Here is a 16004-nt window from a genome sequence, read left to right as displayed (position 1 = left end):
CCGAATGCACTCGCCTCGAAGAAGCGATATGTCGATCCACCGTCGAGGCATCCGTAAGAGATCTTCGTCTGTTTGGCAAGGTCGTTGGCGTTTTCAATTGGAGCAGTCATGCGCTGCGCCGTCAGGAAGGCAGCCAGGTTGGCCGTGTACGACGAGATCATGATGAGTGAGAAAAACCACCACATGCTCGAGGCGATGCGCGTTGACGTGGCACTGCGAAAAGACGAGTGAGTTTCGAGCGATAAGTACACGGCTTAATAATAATAATAATAATAATAATCATCATAATCAGCCTGTTTTATCATTATCATAATCATCAAAATCAGCAGGACGAAGGCCTATCCCTGCGATCTCTATTAACCGCTATCCTGCGCCAACCGATTCCAACTAGCTCCCGCGAATTTCCTAATGTCATCGCTTCCCGTTGTCTTCTGTCATCCTCGACTGCGCTTCCCCTTTCCTGGTACTCATTCTGTAACCCTAATGGTCCAACGGCTATCTAACCGCAAAATTACATGACCTGCCCAGCTGCATTTTTTTCTCTTAATAATAGCAAAATATTTGGTAGTCTTTCGCGTACCAAACTACATCAAGCCTCCTGAGGGCCTTGGTGGACACACGTATGAATTCAAATCTTTCCGAGGGGCGCTACTAAATAGCAGCACATCATAAGACTTCACAGAGAGCAAAAACGTGTATCTGATCTCATTCGGACGTGGTCTAGGTACACGCGGTAGAAATATGAGTCAAAATGACGGAAATATTTTCGCTACTCTATTTCCGAGCATATTACCGTGAAGATCACGGCAAAAGATGCCGATGCGGTGGCTCTGGTATCACATCACTGGCTATTGGCAGACCGGTTGCATGGGTTCTTTATGCGTACCCCATGAAGGCAGCCTATCGCAGGGCGTCACGAGCACAATGTGTGTGTGTGTGTGCGTGTTTTTTTTTTTTTTTTTGCGCTCCTCGTCAGTCTCTTCTCTATCCCTTTTCCACAGCGATGGCAGCGTGGTGTATACCGGTACCGGCTTGACAAGCCGACGGCTTGTGGAAATTGACAAAAGTAAGGCCATTAAAGTGACGCTAGCTTTTAACAGTGTGGGCTAGGGCTAGGAGATAGTCGCATTTCTTGTTGGAATAGGCGGGCCGTGGCCCTGCATAGCGATTCGACGGCTACAAGCCGCGAGCATTCTAAGCCGCTTTTACGTAAATGCGAGAAGTGGCGTGTCGCACCGCATATCTGGCGCATCGGACTCCTGTAAACGGAGGTAATGACCAATGAGCTAAGAATCCTAATCGCATTGATGCAATGGGAGAGGTTAGTGCGAGACAGGCGTAAGTCGACTCGCGCGTTGCATAGAAACGCTGGCGAATCCATTTAAAAAGAGAGTCGGCAGCTGCCGTGTGCTCTGCCCCGCACACCAGCTCAACGCAAATCGCTGGAAAAAGCTTCCAACTAGTTTCGAACGAAGGGGAATGCACCATCTGCAAACGCTATCGCTTGGTGCCATTACCACAAAGCACTAAAAAATTCGACGCTCTACTGCCGCTATAATGTAAACGTGGTTCTGGGCAGCTCTTCCACTCCAAAACCTCACTGCGGGCTTTGTCGACTTCAGAGCCGTTGTCTGCAATTTTTCCGTTACTTGTACTTCACTGCGCTAGCCCTCCTTCATAATAAACGCGGCTGTGCTCGAAGTCGGCGATCTTTCCACTTTGCTCGGTTGCCCTTACATGGGCGTGATCTCCGATCCTTGCTGCATGATGGCTCCAGTCGTGAACCAGAAGCTGTTAGGCAGGTTGAACTGGTTCTGCAGGTCGCCTTCCTCGGGCACACACGGGTGGGGTGACACCCACTCGTAGGGCGTGAAGCGGCCCATGATGAATATGAGTAGCGAGACGCCCAGGTAGGCGGTCAGCATGTACAGCCACACGTCGATGGAGAACGGGTGCAGGAAGGAGAACAGCGATGGCTCGCTCTTCTCCGCCTTCCTGAAGAGGATGCTGATGCCCGTGCTCATGAAGGGGATGGTGAAGTCGACCACGGACTCGCGCTCGTACGTAATGGTCAGGTCCACGATGGCCGCGTCCGCTTTCTGCGCATGGCGCGTTAAACAGTGTCACTGTAAACGCGAACCACAGAGGTGAGCACTAATTAAAAAATAAACCCTACTTAGTGAAGCCCTGTTAAGAAATGAAAGCACTGCCTCCGCAGGGAGCAGTTGCACGAATAGGTATACACTGCAGACTCCGAAATTGACACAGAAGTTCCTCTTTTTGAACTAATGAGAGTGCACATCCTAACTCTAAAAAAACACAAGCTATACTACATACCTCGATAACCTACCTGGAGAATGAAAACGAAAGAAAGACATCTTTCAAAACGTTTTATTCACCCCCCGTAGCCCTATATCTAGCAATTTCCATCTCAGGTGAACCCATAAAATCGCTAGGAACTATATTTAGGTATCTATATCTGCAATGTCTCTTACAGAAGCTGGAGCATACACAAATGCCAATAAACCTGTCTCTGGTGCCTTATAGTTGGCTCCGCTGTATCCCTTCAACACAAAACATCGAAATTTACTTACATTTAACTATGTTTTATTCAGCGAAAACAGAACAGGTGTATACAAAGGAAATTGAACTTTCTTAACAAAACGTTGTTTTATGCATTCAAAAAAAAAATTAACTGGAACGCCAATGCCTCTCTCCACAAAGTTCGGGAGTTATATCTAGAAACTGGTGTCATCCTATGGATCCGCCTTGCGCACACCACGGCTAGAATTTGGAAATTGCAATATGAGCCACAAGGCAATTAGCCTAAACTTAATTAGTGAGTTTTTGTTAATTCGTCGATTATGCATTTAAATTTTTGTACAGGTAATGTCCGCCTTTCGAGTAGACCAGCTCATGAAGTAGAATGACGCTATCTGCCACGGCAACCCATTAGGAAATTTTGAAAGTGTTCGCTGAAACACCATTTATATGTCAATTACACCTGGTATATTATTAGTGAATGGTGCTGTAGTCTCTAGCGAAACATTATGTGCCACATACATACATACATGCATACATACATACATACATACATACATACATACATACATACATACATACATACATACATACATACATACATACATACATACATACACACACGCATTCGTACATACATACATACATACATACATACATACATACATACATTCATACATACACGCATTCGTACATACATACATACATACATACATACATACATACATACACATTTTATACCACCAAACGCAATATAGTATTCGTGCCCGCGGAAGGCGGCCATGAATACTTGTAAGCTTGTTGGCGCGGCATGGCAGTCGCTGCAGTGGTTTCTCAGCATATAGAAGTTAAAAAGAGAAAAAAATGTACAAAGGATAAATGAAGAAAAAAATAAGTACAGTATTAATACCTGCACATACGTGACTCAACAAACACATGGATCAATATAAGACATTATAAAAATCAAAATAATCTAAATGAAATATAAAACATCAAAACAAACCCACAAATCAGTAACATTCATAAAGCACTGTTACACAATCGAGTGGTAGTAGAGCGCAAGTATTATGCACTAATAGATAAACAACCTTTCAGAGTAGATGTCAATTGTTTTGCCGACACAAAACACATTTCCGCGGCAACTGATCAAAATACGAGGGGTCATAAATATCCCGGCGTCTCTTTCCATAATGTGCATATATTTTAGGAACTTCGTAACGGTTCACACTCCTTAATGTTCGCGGTTTGCTTTTTAAATGATTGAATTTAAAGAAAAATGTTTTATAACCGCTACTAATATAAACAGACAATATAAAGAATTAACTTCTACCGCCATAATTTTTTAAATGGTGTGTAATCCATCACAGTTTATACCACACATTAGGTTAACCAACAGCCTATGTTAAACTTCAGCAATTTGCTGAGCTCATGAATTAGAGAAAGAACCATACAATATAGTAACGTACGAGAATATAGATTCGCCCAAGGCTTTGAATGCAGTTTAGTGCAGCTGAACAGAATGCTTGTGCTTGATGAAATATGATTGGTCAGAAAGGAGTCGAAGATACTTAGCTACGTGTCCTATGTGATCATACAAATACATTTTCTCATCGACGTACTACCTCAAATATCTAAAGGTGGGATAGAGGTGTATGGGTGAGCATTGACACGCTGTGCATGAGCTGCAATGAAGTACAACAGATTCTCTGAACTGAACTCTCTCGTGGGGATTTCTAAAACATACTAGCCTGTTTTTTGCTTTGGTTACACGTATATTGTGATCGGATAGCCAGTCAAAAAGTGCCTCGATGTCATCCTGTTATAACGTCATAGCTGGACTGTGCTACTGATGAGCTATAAGTAATGCTGTATCATCGACGAACTTAAAAAGCCTGTATTTAACTTCAGATCAGCCAAGTAGTTCAAGTAGACATTGAACAACATTGGGCACAATACGCAACCTTGCGGAACAGTATACGTAATGCGCTTGAAGCTACTGAAGTGCTCTTCTATCTTCTCAATTCGGAGGTGACCAGTAATATAAGAGAAAAAAAATAAACTGCTGATACAATCACCTTAACCCAAAACTTTGTCATCCTTGTAGCATAATAGCACATCCAACAATGTCAAAAGCTTCTTTCACAGCTGTGAATTGGCCAAGTACTACTACCTGATTTTTATCTATATACTTATAGATCAGGCCACAGCAATGCTCTGGGAGGTCAATCGTTTGAGGATACCACCGGAAGCCATACCGACTATCATTTACAATTGAGAATATCTCACAATGAAAAATAATGTGTTTCTGAACGATCTTCTCCATTATATTACTGAGAGACGGTAATATTGATATGGGACGATAGTCCTTTTGATACGACTCCTTCCCATACTTATAAATTATCCTAATTTTAGAATTTTTTAACCCCTGGGGTAAGTTGTCTGTTTCTAAGCAGCCTGTGAAGATGTACAGAAATAGTTTTTTTTAGTTTAGAATCATTATTTGGCAAGCGCTCTTCATGATACGTTACCGGACCAACACGACAAAGCTGTTTTATATCTTCAAATAATGAAACAAAAATAATTTTAAATGAATTCCCTGGAGGCAATGAACTTTCACTTGCAAATGGCGATAATATTTCATCGTCTAGATTACTTCTCTTGGGCCTTCCAATTAGTTCGCTCAAGTTTCTCATATTGCCATACACTTGTTATACTCGGCAGAAAAAATTAATTATTTTTTCATCAGTCGTAACATTGCCGTAATCTTGTTACTTGTTAGTCGACAATCTTCCTTCAGAGCAAGGTTAGAAAGATTTCATTTACAGAGATTCAGTAATTTATCTTTTTCAGAAGACAGTTGCGAAATATCTATAGTGACACACCTTGTATCCGGATTTCTAAGCTTTAGCTTTCTCCGTGGTCGTCACGTAGACACAAAATAATGATCCGCAACATTTTGCGCATCACCGACGCTGCTGATTTAAATGCTCAGCACCTGATAACTGTATGGTCGACGCACGACTTTGAGATCTTAGTGCCAGGTACGAGTAAAATTCACGAGTAAAACAGTATTACATGTTCGATACCATTTGCAGCAAGTAAGTCGAGGTAATCCGCAACTCCTGTTTTTCGCATGTTGGAAATATGGAAATAGAAATCACCAGTGAAAATTACTTCGCTGTTGCAAAATTCATTTATTAACTTTAACAGTTCTAACAAGAATGTTTGCGTGACGGAGTTAGGGGTCTGTATGTAGTGGCTATAACAAAAGTCCTTCTTTTATTTCATACGCAAAGGGCAATCACCTCTGTGGCTGTAAAAACACAAGATATCTGCTTAGTAAACCTGTGTCCCTTTACAAATGCGAAAAATGCCATCATGCTTCCTTAACTTGCGACATCTTGCGACATCGTCTTTTACGTGTCATCGCTAATGTTCCGTTTGCCGCCCATACTGAAAACGTGTTCAAGAAATACAACATTGCGACAGCCCATAACATCTATAACTGCAGACTATTACGCGAGTATTACTATAATACCAAACGTAACAATACTTTACTTGTAGAACTTGCCAATCTATCCGTAAATTCATACCATTATTCAACTCGTACACCTGAAGTCTGGAATGTTCCGCGCTCTAGAACTAACTACGGTTGTCAAATGTTGTGTAACAACCTTCCAAGATTACTGAATTTATATGACAGAGCAGGCTTAAATTTACAGGATTTATCACTGTCAGAATTTAAAACTCTATTGCTTTCACCTTTTTAGAGCGCGTTTGTTAATGATTAATAATGTATGTTATGTTCCTCTTTTTTTGTCTATGTTACCAAGTGTATATCATTTATTTATTTTAATGCCGCAGTGTGTTTCGCATTGTTATTGTGGAAATATTTGACTGTTCTTTCATATATTGTATAACTGCAATGTTTTATGGCCACTATATAAATGTAATTTATATGGCACTTGATGTGTTACCCCATGTAGCCATATTGGACCTAAGGGGGTGAGGTTAGCTCAAGCCGCGTCTGTGCGGCTTTTTTCTCTCATCCACCTCCATTTACCACTCCTCTGTACATGTGTGTGTGTAAATGGAAATCAATAAATCAAATCAATCAATCAATCAATACGAAAAGGACTGAAAGCCTGTTAGTTTTAGCACACTTTGCTCGTTTTAATTAATATTTGGTTGCTTAATATTTGTTCGTTTAGTATTTAATGCTTCCTAAGACCTCTAACATTCGCATGCACAAGTTCCGGTACAGATATAGCATGAGAATTCAACTATTCCTGCAACTGTCCGACTCAGTAAATTAAAGAAGCTCTTCGTTCACGCCACCGAAGTCTTTCAATGTCATCTTTCTCAGAAATTCTCATAGCAGTGAATCCTTGCTGCTTTCCTACAAAACCACTCCGTTTCTAAACCAAATGAACTTGCAGTTCTTGCCCATTGCCTGCTCTTTGGTTCTCCATAACAACTTTCTTGGTCTGGGGCGTCAGATTCTCGTTTACGTATATATTTTCCTGCCTCATTGCGCAGCGCTTCTGAAACCATTTACCTCTGTCTAGTCATGACTTGAAATTAGGAATAATAACTGGAATGTTTTCTTCTCTAGCTGGAAGCCTATGTACTGTTCGTACTGTGTATGCTGTCTCTTGCGGGAAGTCGATCTTACTGGTGAGAGATTTCGTTGTGGCCGCATGATTCTCGTTTTGGGGTTGCTTAAGACCGTGAATTAAAATGTTATTTCTGCGCGAAAGAGGCTAAAGGTTATTCGACGCTACGCTCGGCTCACCTTTTTGTCACATACGGCTACGCACCTGCCCAGTTTATCTGGACGCTTCCTTAAGCCAATTACCTCGGTGCTGAATGTGTCTAGCGGTGTTTTCATTTCATCATGCGTCGATGAAATCAATTTTATTGACGCTTCTATGCCTTCAATTACCTTGCATGATATTTCAATTTTTTGTAGTATGGAGCTGTTCTTTGCAGATTGTGTCTGAATGGCTTTTTCAAGGTTGTCCTCACGTGAACTAATCTGACACGCATTGTGATCATGTGCGCCGATGACTTTGATTATATTTAGCATTGTTGGTTGCCTTGTGTCACCGTCACTATCGCTTTCACGTTCACAGACATGCTTCCAGCTAAAATTCGTACATTATCTAGCGTCTTCAAGGCCTGCTTTGAAAGACCAGAGTATTTTACGATATGCAAAAGGAAATTACATAAAGCCAAATTCAAGCTGTTGCTGTCTTTCTTCACGGGCTTTAAACATATCAGACAACCGTCATCCGCAGATGTAGATAATATGATAACAAAATGAAAGCAATGCACGAATGTGACGGATGATCTCAACGTCAAGCTAAGTTGACTGTTAGATTATGGAGTTGGCTTTTATATGGTATTTCAGTCCGTGCTAAGAATGGCATACCCTGTCTAGCAGTTCCCTGATCATTCCGTTCCACTCATTGTTGGCCTGGGGCTTTCCATAGGCGCCATCCGCCGTGAGGTAGAACTCGTACTTGAATCCTATCTCCCTTGCAAGCATCTTGATCAGGTCGATGCAGTAGCCGTAGAAGCGGTCGTTCCCCGTCATATTGCTTCCTTCAGGGTGCAGCATTGTGTACGGCCGGCTCTGTGAAGACAAAAAAAAAAAAGAATACACTCGCGTCAAGCTCGCTCCCAGTGGACACTGGCCCCGACCTAATCGTGCACGTGTCTACAACAATTCCGCAATGCGCAAAAAGATTTGCTGCAGCACCCAGCACCCCGATTCTTCTTCTAGCACAAAGGAACGTGTTAGCGCTGCGGGAGAGCAGAGACGCGCACGACGGAAGCGCTTGGATACGGGCCCGTTCAAGCCTTCTGTATATAAGTGTATATACGCTAGCGTGCAGAACTGCATAAGAGGACTTACTACGCAAGGCTATACAGCTTCTTATTCGTGTTCGTGGGAAAAGCGAGGTATGATGGAACGGACGAAAGGGAGCTGTCTTGCGTAATTTGTATGGGCACTGGCGCTCCTGTTGTTCTTGCACAGCCATTATTCTCCGCAAATCTTTCGCCCTCGTCTGCTGTAGGAACATGTATTTTTCTGATGCACTGGCAAATCGCGGAGCGTTGTGGAAAGTAATTCGCCTTCTCTGGGGAAAATGGCACCGACAGCCATCAATTGCCACCTTTTGTGTTCGCTTTGAGGAGCACTGAATCCTTGGAGAAATAAACTATGGAAGATTGCGCAACGATCTCCAGAGTGGCGGGGGATAAAAAGGAGAATTAAGCGACGACAGACTTGTAGTAAAGAAACTAACAACATCCCTGGGGGCATTTTGGGAAGCAACCACCTTTGTGTTCCGACTTTCCGACTGAACAAGCATAAATGTACGCACCCGAACGTGACGAAGCAGAAACAAAGCTGGTCCGCAGTCTCGCAAGAATCAGGTGAGTGGCAAAATCTAGGCTTCTTATGAAGTTTTTCATTACCTGTCTGCCTGTTGTTTTCCTTTTTTTTTTTTTGAGGCACTAGAAGGACATTCACAATAGTGCCTTTCGAAACTTCTTGAGACACAATGCTTAACATTGTATATCAAGAAGTCAATATGTCTTCGTTCCGAAAAATATATGCTTATTCCACGCACTGTGGGAATCGATGTAAGTGAAGCTTTCCGTACTGTTTGCTTTCACGATAATTAGCAGTGATGTTGGCGGCGAATGTTTAATTTCTTCAGCGGTTAGTCTAGCACAAGAGCGGTGAGTTCATGTTAAATGTTATCTTGCGTGAAGCACTGTTGTTTGTCGGCATAGTACACAGAACACAAAGGCGGGAGTGTTTGATTGAGGCGTTGTAGCGAGCCATACTTCGTGACCTCTGAGAGGGTTGAGCATATCAATTGCCTCACATGGTATATTGCATCGTGGCAGAAGCACTAAACTTTAATTGAATTCCGGGGCTGTAGGTAATCGGATTATGAGGCACGTCGTAGTGACGGACTCCGGATAAATTTTGACACCACGGTGTTCTTTAGCGTGTTCCTAAATCAAAGTGCACGAGCGGTTCTTATTTTTATTTCGCCCCCGTCGAAATGAGGCTGCCACGGTCAGGATCAAACCCGTGATCTCGAGCAATACCATAGCCACAAAGCTACCGCGGCAGCAAAGAAGTGTTGATTTGATGTGTGACCACTTCCGTAGTGTCGGCAAGACCTAACAGTGTGCTTTAATGCGGCTCCGCTACTGCACACTCTGCGTAAGTTCTCCGGTTGACAAATATGCATAGCGTTTTTATTTTTTTAGAAATAGCAGAAACGTACCGTATCTTGACTTAAAAATTGCAACAGCGCAAGCACATGCACCCACAAATTAACAAGGACGAGACACATGCGCTGTCAACTAAATTTTATTGACGGAAGATGGATACCTTATATAAGGGGAAAGGCAGAAGTGAAGTGGGAAGGGAGTAATACAATCGGGAAAAAATGACATTGCGCATCGATGAACGAACGTGCCCGCAGTCAAAGCTTTTGTGGATGCATGTGTTTGCGCTATAACAATTTTTAAGTCAAGTATGCACCAACCCACCCAGAAAGAAGCTTTAATGAAGTTCATTATCCTGCCTTGAACTTAAATTTATCCCATCTGCCCGCAGCCGCTAGCTTTCCTACCTATATAAGTAGCTTTGCCTTACCTTCCAACCTCAGCTTTTCCCTATGCAACCCTTCCCCCATTTTTATGGGAACTGCGAGCGAATAGTGGCAGGGCTGTTATTCACCGGTTTCGCGACAGCGTCGGATCTACCCATTCTCGGCCTCCTCCCCCCCTCTTCTATACCATTCCATCTAGCAGCCGTCTGGACTTGCACGTTAGTAAAAAGGTAAGCGCTGCAATTTCTGCAGCGCTATTGCAGGTGCTCACGGATAATTACAGCTGTCAAGAGGCAAATGTGGCGACAGTCAGGTAGCTCCACAGAGCATTGTGCACATTCGATGAGGTGTAAAGGCTTCTGCCAGACATCAGCAGCAGCAAGCAGCAAGCACGCAGCAAGCAAGCAGCAAGCAAGCGGCAAGCAAGCAGCAAGCAAACAAGCAGCAGGCAAGCAGCAAGCAAGCAGCAAGCAAGTAGCAAGCAAGAAAGCAGAAAGCAGCAGCAGCAAGTAGCAGCAGCGGCAGCAAGCAAGCAGCAAGCAAGCAACAAGCAAGCAACAAGCAAGCAGCAGCAAACAAGCAACAAGCAAGCGGCAAGCACGCAACAAGCAAGCAGCAGCAAGCAGCAAGCAAGCACCAGCAAGCCGCCGCAAAAAGCAGCAGCAAGCAAGCAGCAAGCAGCAGCAAATAGCAGCAAGCAGCCGCAAGCAGCTGCAAGCAAGCAACAAGCAAGCGGCAAGCACGCAGCAGCAAGCAACAAGCAAGCAACAAGCAAGCGGCAAGCAAGCAACAAGCAAGCAACAAGCAAGCAACAAGCAGCAGCAAGCAAGCAAGCAAGCAACAAACAAGCGGCAAGCAAGCAGAAGCAAGCAGCAGGAGTGGGAAATTCGAAAGAAGAGGCAAGGAAAGCTTCCACTATTATGACAGTTACTAAACACCCATTACAAACGAAATACAGCTACTACCATTAATTACCGCTATTGCAGGTTAAATAGCAGGCGGAAGACAGCAGGAGCACACAAGGTGAAGGCCACCTATCTCCACTATAATTGTTGGTGCATTGCATAAGTGTAAGAAATAAAAGTCGACCTGGATCTTTTCATCATGCACTCACATATTCAAGACCAGAGGCGCGGCCGATAACTCTATGTGAATTCGTATATTGACAAAGACAACCTGCGTGTTGTAGAATGCTAGCTACAAGTAGTCTGTGGATATCTTGTGCAAAACAATCACTGCCACTTGTTGCGGCGGCCATGTCTGAGGAACCGCTATCTTATGGTAGCTTGCAATAGCATAAGCCTTAAAACCTTTCGTGCTTACCTCAACCGTGGTGACTCGCAGGGTCAAGCCTTCGAGTTTGTCCGTGAATTCTTTTTCGGCCAGTAGCGTGTAATTGCCGAAGTATGCAAGGCCTTTCGCAGGATGCCATGTGGCTACCTTAAAATGAAAGATATGCAGTGTAGATTTATTTATCAATGCGAGAGAAATGCAATAACATTACATCACAGTTCTATGCGGCCGTGGATTTATGATTGAAGCCGCGCTCACCACATCCCATGGGGTTGTTCAGAAGCTCACTCGACACACTTCCTGTCTCTTCGAAGCGAAGTGAGTGCACCTTACGACGGACTGCACCGATATATATATATATATATATCTATATATATATATATATATATATATATATATATATATATATATACATATATATGTGGCTTTTTCTTTTAAGAGTAGTCACGTATGGCGCTTTACGGAATAAATTATTCCAGCCGTGGTCCAAAGCACGATGGTACGACATGTTAACAAGACACTGAAGAGAAACGGTAGATCAGTATACAATATAGAAGCACACTTTCAAAGTTCTAGTTTCGTTTCGTTTTTTCTCTCAAAATGCTCACCATCAGCCGAGACATTGATGTTCAAACTTGTATTTTCGACTTGAGCGCCCAAGCAGTGGCAACTTTACGCGATTGTGACGTCATAGATCTGGCGGTATTTTCGCTCGTTTGCGTAATTTCTGCGCAAGGAAAGCTTCCAAAACTTTAATTTTTTAGGTCTGGGTACCTCTAGAAGGCCATGTAAAAGTCGTTTAGCTATACATATTTGTTCAGCTCCCAGTGAACGCTGTAAAATTCATTACACCATAGGGTGCCACTATGGTACCTCTTTTATCTTGTGGTTTCGTGAAAGTATGGTGGACCAGTAAAAGTTGACTTCTTATTTCAGTGTAAGGTATCTTTAATAGCGTAAAAATGCGTAGTGAAGAAGAAAGACTGAGCTAAGCCCTGTAAAGTCTCACAAGAGAAGAATATCGATGAGGCGAATTCGGCCTAGCGAAATTATCGGGTATGACGAACACAACGTGAGCGTTAGGCTGATTTTTGATAGGAACAGTGTGAATAAAAACCGCGAACCGGTACTTAGATTAAGACACGCATGGTGCAGATCATAACGCCCTTAATCCTTTTCCAATTTTTTTTTACTTTGAATGACATGATGCTGCTGAAAAGTTCATAGCTCGCTAGTTGCAATCTTACTTTTCATGACAGCACGCAGCTTCACAGAACATTGTCGCGCAAGTATTACTCAAAGGCTTAGCAGTGCGCAAAGAAGTGGTTTGCACAATGCACATCAACAGATGTCTCTAATTTACATCCGCCTATTCGTTTTGATGATGTTCCATTTGTAGTTTTGTGTCGTAAGATTTTTCGAAGCATCTGGAAAAATAAACCTCGAGATTTTTCAATTACTTCTGTTAATATGAACTACTAATAAGAAGAATGATTTTTTTCCGGTTCGTTCAAGATCGTCTTAACGAGAGTCTAATGCATGCACTAAACTTCAGAATGAGTGATGTAGCTACAGTAGAATGCTATTTATTTTTGCGCTGGCATGATCGAGTGCACCATGCTTGGCTGGCTTGCTTTAGGGGCAGCGTAAGCGCAATATCGCGATGGAAGCTTTCTAAGAATATTATTCTAATGTTGTGCTTCTCTTGCGTTGCGCTAACAAGCGGTGATGGTGACACGGAAATATGTTGCCCTTTATTGTAGCAAATGTATCTAACTACAAATGAAGGCAGAACAAAGTTGCTATGTTTAGAGAAGATCACGTGGTTTGTAATCTTGATACGACGACCAAAGAGATTCTTTTGATGAAATGACACACAAGAGAATTAAGTAGTAACGCCGTCTGTGGACTTTGTGCACCCACCCTTCAATAATTACCTGAGAGGGCCTGTACTAATATAAAGGCGTGTACAGGGGGTGCACGATAAAGAACTCCATGTGGTCAGAATCAATCCGCGGTCCGTTACTACGGTGTGCCTCGTAACCAGGTCTTGCTTTTAGCACATGATGCCACAGAATTTTCTCAACTATTGAGGAATTCCGTGCTTTTCCGGCGTAATCTGTGTCTTAACGCAAGGCAGTTCGCCTCACCAGCGTCGCTGAGTGGCAATGGCGTTGTGCTGATGAGCGTGATGATGGCAGTTTGATGTGCTACGATAGCGCAGTGGTTATGGAGCTCCGCATGCTGAGCTCGAGGTGATGGGCTTGAAATCAGCCGCGGCTGCTGCATGCGCGATGATGGCGAAAAAATCGCTCGTGTGCTAAGGTTTGGGTGCACGTTAATGAACTACGGCTGGTGAACTTTATTCCAAAGACCTCCCCCCCCCCCCCCCCCCCCACTGTGGCCTGCTTCTTAATCAGATTGTTGTTTTGGTACTTACAGGCATAAAATTTTATTTATTGCTGTTTTAAATCCCGGCCACTGGCGGCCTCATTCAAATATCGGTGCAATGCAACAACTTTCTGCTGTCGAGTTTTTTACGTGAGCACTGACGTGGTCAAAATTAATACGCAGAATTCCGCTGCAATGTCTCGTACTGAAAGGTTCCGCCATTTCTGTAGTTGACTGTCGGCAAAAAATGCACCAGCTGCGCTATCAAGCTCTGTAATGCACACCCAAACAATACCGTTGCCTTCTTTATTTAAGTTTTGTTTCATCCTCTGAAAAGTAAGCCAGGAAAAGATGTGCAGTATTTCTTTAACTTGATGGAACTTGACATTATAATGTCTTCAAAAAATAAACTGAATCTGTGCTGTTCAGTAGAAATAATCAATCTACGTCCATCAATTTTGTAGACTTCGAAGTGAAATAGATAAGGACTTTAATGTAATGCTGTTGAACGAGTAAAGCTCTGTCCTTGAGTGCATCAACCCTACGTCAAAAACACACCTCACCTTTATCATCCCTTTTGACTTCAGCTCAATCACGTCCATGTAGAAGTCTTCACGAATTCCCCGCGGTTCTATGCGTACGTCGCCTGTCAATCCCTTGATCGTCGTCTGCAGTAAAAAAAAATAACAGAAGAGGGAATGAACGCCTTGGGATTATTTGCCAATACGTCTCGCTTTAAATGAACATGCTGCGCCATCGCGAGGAATAACTTGAAGAGCACTGCAATAACTGAAGTTTTCAGTCTTCTAACGCGGCCGTGAATCCTGTAATCGGTAAATTTATTGTATCATTATAGTAAAACGGAAACATCGGCGTTGTATCACCCTACATTAGGTTGAATGTTTAGGCTGTGACTTTTTTTTCGTGGGACTCGCGATCTCCAAAATTCTGATGCTAATGTACAGTCAACAGCAAAAGTTTGCGGGATTCGGTTTCCCCTTCAAATGTAAATTCCTGCACTGATAAGGCATGGCACTTCGTATTTAATGAATCTCTATGTAGGTTGCGAAGGCTACTACATGCTGGAAAAATTAATTCGAGGCTGAGTGACCGCGCTTCGCGAGAATTCAGCTTCTTGGCAGATCCTGCGTCCTGTAAACTTTTGCGGTTGACTGTACAGCCTTCTGCATTTTTAACTGTTTCGCGCGAGCGTCGATCAAGTGCCATTTCTTTCGCCTTGCAACTGCGATTATCACCGAGATAGCCAGATGCAGACACAGGTGTGCAAAGCGCTCTTCAGCGCAAGCGTCGTCTTCTACGCTCTTTTCTTCAGGACAACGCACGCTCATGTTAAAGTGTGCTCGCGCGATATTGTTAAATATGCGGGAGGGTTCAACGAAGAAAGGGCTTAACATTTCTCTGTTTGAATACGGCCTTCAGGGCTACGAACGTTTCAGCGATGATTCTCTAGATGTCTATATTCAAAGAAGCTTTCATCCAGGAAAACAAGAAGCAAATATGTGTCCATTAAGCCTGGCTTTTAAATGGAACGCCCCAAGTAGACGCTATTTCATCCGCTTAATTGTCGTAATGACAAACCAAAAACAAGAACCATTACAATAGAGGAGGATGGCAGGCGCACTTTCACGGAGGTTGCGTAGAAGTCTACTCTACAGTGCTATGTGCTGCGTACCAAGTTACGGACGCTGTACAGCCGCAAGTGTCAGAGCAACGGATTCTAGGACAGTGTTGACAATGGAGGTATAGGCTAAAAACAGCAAGAGAGCTAGTTTGCTTCCTGCTGTGTAAGGCCCTGTGCGATAGACTGTTGTAGTAATATATGCCAACCTAGAATATTGTGCACTAATTTGAGCTTCGCTGCTAATTTTTTTCCACTCGTGTGCCTTTTAAATTTCTTGTCCCTTTCCCCCGTTTAGGGTAACAAACCGGACTCTATATTAGCTGACCTCCCGCCCTTTTATGGTTTCCCTCTTGTTATATATGTACAGTTCTTTGATAAGGTTACCTCTGTGGTGATTAATTTTACCACTATTTCCCATTGCCTCTAAATGACCTCAACTTAGTCTGAGTAAGGTATGCGCCCTGGGCAGAACTGACAAAGCTGCGCGCAACTGT

At 43.1% G+C, this 16004-nt stretch overlaps 1 protein-coding gene across 1 annotated transcript in view; it reads right to left on the bottom strand.

Annotated features, from left to right (window-relative positions):
• Positions 1-16004, bottom strand: part of LOC126522464 (glutamate receptor ionotropic, kainate 2-like) — a 74730-nt gene that overhangs the window by 13540 nt on the left and 45186 nt on the right. Inside the window, exons 8-12 of the mRNA XM_050171207.3 lie at positions 14432-14536; positions 11508-11624; positions 7976-8179; positions 1738-2099; positions 15-213 (exon numbers count right to left, since the gene is read on the bottom strand). Coding sequence (XP_050027164.2) covers positions 15-213; positions 1738-2099; positions 7976-8179; positions 11508-11624; positions 14432-14536 — 987 coding nt within the window. The remainder of the gene's footprint in view (positions 1-14; positions 214-1737; positions 2100-7975; positions 8180-11507; positions 11625-14431; positions 14537-16004) is intronic.

Source organism: Dermacentor andersoni, chromosome 6, assembly GCF_023375885.2.
Source record: "Dermacentor andersoni chromosome 6, qqDerAnde1_hic_scaffold, whole genome shotgun sequence".
In the NCBI taxonomy this organism is placed as follows: domain Eukaryota; kingdom Metazoa; phylum Arthropoda; class Arachnida; order Ixodida; family Ixodidae; genus Dermacentor; species Dermacentor andersoni.
The sequence above is the reverse complement of the archived record's forward strand: the minus strand, read 5'-3'. Positions and strand labels throughout refer to the sequence as shown.